Raw genomic sequence first — 10,155 nt, forward strand, 5'->3', positions numbered from 1 at the left:
CTGGGTTGCATGTATTTTTGCAAATATTGTTTGTAATACTTAGGTGGACAATGAATTTCTAATGTTCTAGCTTAGTATTCAACAAGTAATGTTATTAAATCATTTTTGTACTTTGGTCATGTTACTATGTCCTTCATAGAAAAAAATTATGGCTTATACCTTGGAAAGTTATATATAGTTAAATACATATTCTTTGAATTACATAATGATAAAGGACTTTACCTTTTCATGTAAAAATTTATGAAGTACTATATACACACAGTTGTCATAATACCTACTTCATGAGATTGTTCTGAAGATTAAATGAGACAACACATAAAGATCTAACACAATTCTTCGCAAATATAAGCCTTTCAATAAATAAGAAGTACTTTTGCTCTTAAAATTCAATAGAGAGCTGGCAGGAAGCTCTGTAGCTTTGTAAAGATGCTTTCTGAGTTCAGCTCTGGGTTTCACATGGTGGGAGAGAACCAAGTCTCATAATTGGTCTTTTGATCTCAACACCATGGCGCGTACACAGAATCAATCAATCAATAAATAAGTGTATATATATATATATATATATATATATATATATATATATGGCTTATATACTCATAAATAAATAAATAATATGAATATTTACTTATATATATATTTAAAGAGATTCAAGGGAAGAGAGCAAGGTTCCTTGATGGATTTTTTTTAAATGAAATGTTTAATCTTTTTTTTTCTTAGCTAAATAGAACTATTTAGGTGTAGTCTATTTTAATCCATAATATGTTATAATCAAAATACATAAAAATGAAATATCCTTGACACTTAAATACATACGGGGACTGAAATACAGAAATATTTCTGTAGTTATGAACACTAGCTGTTCTTCTAGAAGACTGAGGCTCAATTCCTAGCACCTACATGAAAGCTAACGACCATCTATAAACCCAGTCCCAGGGCATCCAACACCCCAACACTAGGCATGTTCATGCTGTACAAACATACTTGTAAACAAGACACTCAAACAACATAAGTACAATTTTTTTAATTTTGAAAAAATTAAATGCCTGTGTCTCAGTCAAAATGACAGATTAAAGATAAACCTACTGAATGCACTGCAGAAGTGTGATGTTGTTGGGCAGTTTCCCTGTGGATGACTTCATCAGGATTCTCACCAAATAGCCAAACGTAGATGGTTCCAGAGACCTGGACTTGAGTTTCCTCTCAGCCACCGGGGATCACACTTAGCAAACTCCTCCCTGGACAAACAGCACAGTGACTCACACTAAAAGATGCAGGGCTCCCTAACCCTGGAATGGCAGGAGGTATATATGTAAAAATGCCATGCACTGGGGAGAAGGAATGAAAGATTTATATCAAGTACCATGATGTCCCAAATAAAGATACAGGAACACTGATGTAGTGATGCATGCCTTCCATCCTAGCATTGTGAGTTAGTTCCAGGTCGACATTGGCAAGACCCTATCTCAAAATAGTAGTAGTGATGATGGTGGTGGTGGTGGTGGTGATGGTGATGATGATACAGGAGCAGGAACAGATGAATTGTGTATCATGACAGCTTTTTATATGTATAAGTACATAAAGCGATTCTGTCCATGGTGTATCATATAAAACATGAGCTAGGGAGACATAGGGGAGTGAGTGTGACTGAGAATAGTGACCACGTAGAAATACTAGATTTATCTTTTTGATTAAAAGAATACTTAATAAGAACATGTCATTTATTAACAACCCATTCTGGAGAGTGGGTATGTTGGGATTACTTTGTTCCCTGAACTTCTCTGCATTTGCAGGGTGGGGAAGATCATTAAGAGCATGCTGGAGGGAATTGTTGGTAGTGTCCTTACAACTGGTTTAAGTTAGTAGGTTGATCTATCCTTCCAATAGAACTGACTTAACTGCACAGTTGTTTTAATAAGATATAGGACCATTTATGTTCACTGTGGACAAATCCACTTAGCAAATATGTGGAGCCTTCATGGTGTGCCTAAAAGTGTAATACTCAAAGATGAACAACTAAGTGTCTGTAAAGCACAGGGAAAACAAAATAGAGGAGTTATCAGGTCGTTTTCTATAGTGGATAAAGCCTTGGGAACACTGTGGTAAGTGGAGAGACTTCACCTGAAGGCATTACACTGAAGTTAACGTGCGTTTTCTCCCACGGCTGCAAATTTCCAACCTCCATGTAGACACCGAGATAGATAGATAGGACTTAACTCTTGGGAAGCCATGGTAACAGATAGCTCACTATAGGAGTTTCCTGACTTCAGGGCTTTCCTGTCAGTTGTCCTGATGGGATGAATGCTAGCAGATTGCCTGCATATTTAGAAGATTGTGGCGTAAGATTTACATATGTACATGAGAAATAAGGTAGGGTAGGCAAAGAATGTATAGCCACAGAGAACTGCCTGACTGTCCTAACCGGCACAACAGCTTCATCGATATCGTTTTTTTAAAAATGGCACATATGGGATGTTACTCATGGAATGCTGATCGGAAAGCAATAGTCAGAAGCTTCTGAGACAGTCCTTGTGTGTCTGTTGAAAGGATCACGTCATTTCGGTTTAAAGGGAACTGTGGCGAAACCAGCCTCCGAGCCTCAGGTGTAACGAGGTAATAAGCTGTTCTTAGCCACGCACCAAAATGTAGCTTTCGTTTTGCTCAATTGTGCTTAGCTGAGATGATCCAGAAAGGGTGGAGGGAGCTCCCTAGTGGCCAGAACTTGCAGTTCAGCCTCGGTGTCCTGGCCACGGCCTGTTTCCTGGTAGGAAGCACAGCTTTGGAGACCACAGAGCTCCTGACCCAGTCCTCTTCATGAAATGCAGAAGAAACACACAGTGGAGGGGACTTCCTGTGCTAACCTTAGCGGCCGTGTTACTTTAATGGTTAGCGTTCAGTGCTGGGAACCCCAGGACGATGCTCTATCGCCTGAACTTCCCAGATGTGAATCTAGATTGACTTTCTCTGGTAGAATTGATATTTTTGTCTTCTGATTAGGGAATTAAATTGAGGCTTTTGTTTCTTTAATTTGTTAATTTGGTATGTTGTTTTCATTGCTTCCAGAAGTGGGAAACTAAATAACCATTTAGAAGCTGCTATTCACGAGGCCATGAGCGAACTGGACAAAATGTCTGGGACTGTAAGTCAATTTATTTTTTTCCATTATTCTAGTTTCTTTGAAAATAAATTGCATTAACACTTTTTTTTTGTTAAAAAAATCTCTTGAACATTGTAAAGCAACTCTCATAGCAATACTAAACTGCCAGGCAAGCAAAAGACTGGCGGCAGAAAAGAATTTAAGGGAAGGGAGCCTGTATTAGCTATGGATTTTTTTTTTCTGAGATAAGTAACTTTTGTTTTCTTAAAAAGGTTCATTAAGTGGCAGCAGCAGTATGGTGAGGTCCCAACCCCAACTTTCTGAGTTTGACTGTGAGTTGCAGTGACCATCACTATAGCCAAAATATTCAGCAATGCAACCTCACTCCATACATTAAAAAAAAAAAAAGTAGGATTAAAAAGATTGGTCAATTTAGAGAGTATATTAACTTCTTATTTTCCTTCTGCTACCTTAAAATTGAGATGATTTGTGCATATTTCTGTTACTAGTAACTGTAAATCTCATGATTAAGGAAGAGATGTGCTTTCTCTTCACACTTTGTTTGACCTATGCATCCATTAGTTTGAGATGAGAGGTATAAAGCTCTCTCTCCATCACATACAGACTCAAACACATAAATATAATGTTAGTAATCTCTTTAAAATAAGCATTATTTCAGGCTGCATAGCAATGACAAGCCATTTACTTAGGCCATCTGAAACTTACAACCCATCCATTGGCTGCTTCATGATGGGTAACAGTTAGGGAGCCTCAAGATGTTGCCATTGGCACAGGTCATAGACATGTGTTAATCTAACCTATGATTGGATTTTGCCAGGAAACCTAAGTTTCCTGGTAAACTTGTAGCCATCAACTACAGTATCCTCTAGAACCAGGCATGTGTGTGTGTGTGTGTGTGTGTGTGTGTGTGTGTGTGTAGTCTGTCAGTAAAGAGGATCAGGAATGAGAGCAACAATTCTAGAATTGAGAGTTGCCAACAAAAATGTGCCTGCTGCTGAGCCTGTTGAAACATAGGCCATGGCTCACTTGATTCTGGTGCCTGCAGAGGAAGGTGTAACTCTACTTGGCCACTTCCAGACCTAGATCCCTTCTTTGTGGAGTGCCCACCGCTCCTTGAGACCTTGATGTGCTCACCCCATCTTTGTATATCCTTTGCGTCCTGCTTGATAGTAACGAGAGAAGGCATGAAGAAATGTCAGTGTAGCTCCTATGAGCTCAGACGTCCTCAACTCAAGTGGGTGTGGAAATGCAGTTAATGATTTACCTTCCCAAGAAAAATATGAAAATGGGTTGGCCTTCATTTCATGCCTCTCTACCTTGGGGCATTTGGCCTTTGTGCCACCAGGCATTGGTACCTAATGAGGCCATCTTGGAATGTATTCTTCAGACGTGCTTTCTCCTTTGCACTGAGCAGAGTTGAGCCATGTGGGAAGGGGCACTGGAGTTGCCTCAACTCTCTTGAGAACCAAAATCTAGAATTTCTCATGTTTACAGTGGTTTCAAAGGTATTAAAGCACTTACACACAAACCTGTTTACAGCTAGTAAAACAGGTTTTCAGGCCATAGTTGATCCACAAACCACTAATTTGCTGTTGTGGATAAAGACTCTTTCCTCAATTACATAACTCCTCATTTCTGAATTTGTGCTTGTTTTAAAAACATGTGTGGAAAAGGGTCGGAGAAAGAGGCAGTCTGAGAAGTTCAGAGCATTATCTTAAAGTTTTAAATACTATTTGTAAAAAGAATTTTACCTTTGACTAAAAGCAAACAACGTTTGGTGTTGTCTAAACTTTATTTTAATTGGCACATTGTTGGTAATTGAATCTAGGGCTTCATGCATATTTGTAAAGCACTTACAGTTAACTCAGCCTCCAACCCTTAAACATTATATTCTAAACACATAGTTAAACCAACTGATTGTTTTCCTAGTCCTGTGACATCATGTTAGTAGGCTAAAATCATCTGTGATAGAAGTATTTAGACCATGGGAATTGGTAAATATTACAGTGCATTTGTTTCCAAATACTAGCTGTTTAACACACAGCTACTCTACTCTGCCTTCTGGGTCTTACTTTATTCTCTGACATCAGTAGCCATGTTACAACTTGGAAGATCTGATTGTTTGCCTTCTGCTCCTCAAAATGTATCTAGTACCATCCAACCCTTTCTCAATGTGACACACGGGATTAAATGCTTCTAGTTCCTTTATTAGTATATACCATTGCGTTCTATTAATTACTCTCCCCAGTTTACACAAACTCAGACCTGCCGGTGAATGACAGTGATGTTCTAACATCCATGCTGATTCTTCTCATGAACAGACATCCTTGGACTGAGCTACATGTAGCTGCTCTGATCTTTGACACTTTGTAGCAGTTATGAAACAAGGGGTGTTAGGAGAAGAACAAACGAATACTTGGTTTTAGCTGATTGAGGGAGCTCTGCTGGCTCAGACATGCTCCCCTGGTGAGTGGAGTCTTCTGGGTGTGTCTTTTACTGCTTCCCATCCCTTTTTGAGGCAGTGTTCCCACAGACTCAGGTCTTCATGATATTTTATAAAGTGTCTCAGGATATAGTGATTGAAAGTGAATCAGACTGTTTTCTGCCCTATTTCTTTGTCAGAAGTCATATGGTGTTTGTGATTCCAATCTTGCTGTTGTTTTTTCCCCAACCTTATTTCCAGGTTCACCAAATCCCACAGGGTGACAGACAAATGAGGCCCCCCAAACCCAAGAGGAGGAAGATCTCCAGATAACAGAGACTGTTCCACTGACACACAGTGTTGATCAAAGGAGCATGTACAGACACACCTGTATGTGGGTATTGATATGACCACCGTTAGATCAATCTGTAATCTACGGCAGATAGCTACCACCACCACAGGGCCCTAAAGGGAACAGCAATGGAGACAAGCATTGATCAGGAAGGAAAATGAATGTCAAAAGCAAAACAACAATCAAAATCCCTGTATGAACAAAGCGGTAAATGGTCACGTGATCGCTGAGAACGTTTTCTATTGTACTAAAATTGTGATTATAAGAAATAGTCCAAATGTTTCTGGAGAATTTTCAGTGTTGTATATAGAAAATACAGAATTTCATGGCGATATTAGAAATGTAAATATTGTACAATATTGTCATGTACAAGCATACTTAATGCACACTTTATCTTTTATTGTACAAAGAAATAGTGTACAAAAATCTTTGGTTTCTATGGAGTACACCTACCAGAGACTACCAGTGTAAAGTGATAAATAAAAATACAACCTAAATGCTTTTCTATGATAATGTAAAAGATGCTGGTTTTGTATTTAATGGCAGAGGAAAGGCATGGTGATGTAATACACACATCATGGCATACACTGCACACCACTGAGTGTTCATTTATAATGTCTCTTTAAACGGCCCAGAAACACTAGACTGAGTTTTGGGTATCTAGGAAGTCTCCAAATTTCTGAAGAGAGAAATGCTCGTGAGCCTAAATCAAGGATTCAGGACCTCAACCATTTGTTGCATCGTTATTCTTTGACAGTTTTATACATTTCTATAATGAGTTTGAGCCACTTCCACTCCTCCACCTGCTCCTTCATCTCCTCGCTCTTGCCAGTAAGTGTTCTCCTGCTTTGGTGTGTCCCTGGGCCTGCCCTGCAGAGCTTGATCAGAACATGTGGGGGTGGCGGGGTTGTACTGACAGCACAAGGGCAACTAGTCTCTGGCTACACCAGGAGGAAAAACGAGGAGGCTACCAAGCAATCATTAGCTGCTAACAGTCACTCAGGTGGAGTGGGGCCATGTGGGCCCCTCCACCATCCATGGGGAAGCAGTGATATGCTCAGTTCTGTGTGTGTGTGTTGTGCAGATAACCACAGCTGCAGTGATTTCATGGGTGAGATGGTCCTGACACGTGCGGAGCACACTGGCCTAGCCTCTGGTCTTATCATCTCTCCACCCCCTTTCCTACCTTGGAAAGGTGATATGGATCTCCCATTCAGGGCACTTTTAAAACAGAATAGGTTTTATAAAATTTAAAAAAAAAAAAAACTTAGATGAACTACTTTACTCAATCATTTATTTAGTAAGTCTTTGATGGCTACCTGTTGATCGTTTTCTGTCAGTGATGCTCAGAATCAGATTTTGTTTGTTTGGGGGTTTTTTGCATACAACATCTGACAAAGTAAAACTTGGTAAAACTTCTCATTTCTACACGTGGAGACAGAAGCGATACTTTGAAACCATCTACAGACAGAAGGATGATGACAGTTCAGTTTTTCCTTTTCAGAGTGGAAACATAAATCAAACCACATTTTATATCATTCGTCAGTACCAATTTACCCAGAAGTGTGAAAGTGGCTTGCAAAATTACGAGCAATGGTAATTTTTATTAGTATTATGTAACATATCAGATTTATTTTATTTAAAGAATTATTTATATCATTCACAGATTATTTTTATATATGCATATATATTAATGTGGCTGAAATATGTGGGTTGAGTCTTATTAAGCAAATTATTTATGTTGCATTAAATAAGAGAAATGTGAAATAAATATAGAAAATTACTCCATTACAAGTATACAGACTTAAAACTGAGCGCATAAAGTACAGGGTAATGATCAATAACCAAGGACAGTGTATTGTGCGTGATGGTGCCATAAGCAAAATTTCAGACAGCCTCAGTTAGAGATTGTCAAAAGAAAGAATTTGTTATCCCTCTTTCTTGGAATCAGCCTCCATCCAAAACCCCAGCGAACACTGGCTGTCCTCTAGTCCTGCCCTCAGCTGCTGGGACATTGTCCCCTACCAGGCTCTGGACTCCAAGATGCTATTCCTTTCTAACCCTCCTCCTCCTAAACTCCACAGTCCCATCAGGTAACAGTGCTCCAGGAACTCAAGATAAAAGAGACAAAGCTCAGAGTACACAGGACATACACACAAGCGCACACACACACACACACACACACACACACACACACACACACCACCCAGGTCCCCCCCCCCCTTTTTTTTAAGACAAGGTCTCTCTATGTAGCTCTGGCTATCCTGGAACTTGCTATGTAGACCAGGCTGGCCTGGAATACGTAGAGATCCTCCAGCCTCTGCCTCCCAAGTGCTGGGATTAAAGGTGTGTGCCACCACACACATCCTCCACCAGGCTCACTTTTGATAGCAAAGTTCAGAGATTTCCTCTCAGATATTTCTGTGTCTTGGTGTCTGTTCTGTCCTCACCTTGACCCTTATCTTCAAGCCTGGAGGAATGCAAAGAGCTGCATCAGAACTTCCTTCCATGGTACGTTCATTGTTCATTTTGTCCTCTGCGAAGGTGAGATGAGTATCAAGAGGGAGAGTCTCGTGTGTGGTCTGTTCTATGTGTGCTTCCCAGAACTGTGAAGGGGCAGGAAATGAATTACATTTCCTTTGGTAATTTTCCTCATTTATTTCAAATGAGGAAAACTTAACTAAGAAGGCCTTGTGTCATGTAATGGACTTGTGTTTGTTACAGGTTGATATATTTGGTCTCTTTAAGCAACTATTGTCTTGTCTTGTTTTGTTTTGTTTTGTTTTGCATCAGCCTGCTTCATCTTGTTTGTGTCCATAGCTGTGTGTATTCTCAGATAGACACGGGCGTGTTTGTATGCCTGGTGGGTGTGCATGTGTGACCTGTTGCTGTACAAAAGACGAGTCAGCCTTTGCCCTTCCATCTTTACTCGGCCACCCCTTCTTTGTGTATTTCCATGCGCACCATGATATACTTTGCGTCAGGAAACCTTATGAATCTGTCTCTGCCGTGACCTCACAGTTGCTCGTGGCTTTGCTGCGGGTGCACAGTGAGGCTGAGCCTGTTCACACGGGGCTTCCTCTTTCTCGTACACTTCCATGGCTTCAGATAAGCAGGGAATGTAAATACTGTCAGGATTTTGGGTCGTGCAAAGCTGTGACACTTTTTAAAATGTTATATCTACCTTACAATTAAAAAACTGGTAACTCATACTTCCATAGAGCCATTTCCTTTGTAGTATTGAAGCCAAATTATTTTTAAATGAGAACTTACCCTTCTACGTTACTAAAATTTTTATTTCCTAAAATAACCCTTTTTAAAGAAAAAAAAAAAAGAAACATTGGGAAAGAATGATTTTTTTTTTCCCTTTGCAGAACATAATGGTCCTAACTACCAAAGGAAATATAATATATTTCCTGCCCCTTCACAGTTCTGGGAAACACATATAGAATAAATTACACATTTAAGTCGCTTCAACAGATTATTTCCAATGAGGAAAACTTAACTAAGAAGGCCTTGTGTGATTTGTTCTGTAGCATTACAGGCAGCCCAGGACTTGTTTTTAACAATCTATTTAAAAGGACATTTTTTGGAACATACCTTTGAGATACACTTTGAATGGAAATACTTGAAGAACACTCATCCCATATAATATCATGAGCCATGTTTAGTCATCTATGAAGACCCCCTACTGGGAGTTCTGTTGTGTCTGTCTTTAAAGTAAACGTGGCCTTCTTACTTTGTAACAGCATGGCAGTGTGGGAGGAGCTGAGGCTGACAGTTCACCTTCTGTAAGGTTTCTGAAGATTCTCAGACCACATGAGCTGATTTTTCACTTAGGATGGTGATAATATGTTGTTAACCATAATGACCTTCCATGCAGTGTGTAGTCTTCACTTGCACACTGCAAGCAATTTTCCATTAGGATCTAAGACCTAGTAAGATGCTTAGGAAGTTGGTAGCACTATTCTTTCTGAAAAGCAGGCCAAGGTTCTAAATCTCAACTAGTTTCTATTCCCTTCGACTACTTGCCCAAGTGATACAGAGCAAGACTCAAGCTATGAACAGAAGATACCAATCTAAAGCTGGAATACTGTTAGTTTATCTTTTCTTTGATTCACTGTATCATATTTGCATTAACCAAAGATATCAGAACATTAGTAATTCATCTGTGTAAACAACCCAAAAGTGAGAATCAAAACAATGAGCCAAAAAAGCAGTGAACAGCGGAATCATGGGAAATTCTGCTATCAATGGGGAGTCTGA

At 39.5% G+C, this 10,155-nt stretch overlaps 1 protein-coding gene across 14 annotated transcripts in view; it reads left to right on the forward strand.

The window, feature by feature from the left end:
- The window catches only part of Mbd5 (methyl-CpG binding domain protein 5), a 370,190-nt gene extending 361,091 nt beyond the window's left edge, over positions 1–9,099 (forward strand). For 8 of the 14 annotated variants that reach the window (XM_030246630.1, XM_030246625.1, XM_030246626.1 and 5 more), the window contains 2 exons: positions 3,061–3,136; positions 5,799–6,409. In XM_030246630.1, coding sequence (XP_030102490.1) covers positions 3,061–3,136; positions 5,799–5,870 — 148 coding nt within the window. In that variant the 3' untranslated portion in view covers positions 5,871–6,409. Of the gene's footprint in view, positions 1–3,060; positions 3,137–5,798 lie in introns of all 14 variants that reach the window. The other 6 variants (XR_003950018.1, XR_003950019.1, XM_030246624.1 and 3 more) reach the window with 2 other exon arrangements.
- Positions 9,100–10,155: the final 1,056 nt, after the last annotated feature.

This window comes from Mus musculus, chromosome 2, assembly GCF_000001635.26.
Source record: "Mus musculus strain C57BL/6J chromosome 2, GRCm38.p6 C57BL/6J".
Lineage (NCBI taxonomy): Eukaryota > Metazoa > Chordata > Mammalia > Rodentia > Muridae > Mus > Mus musculus.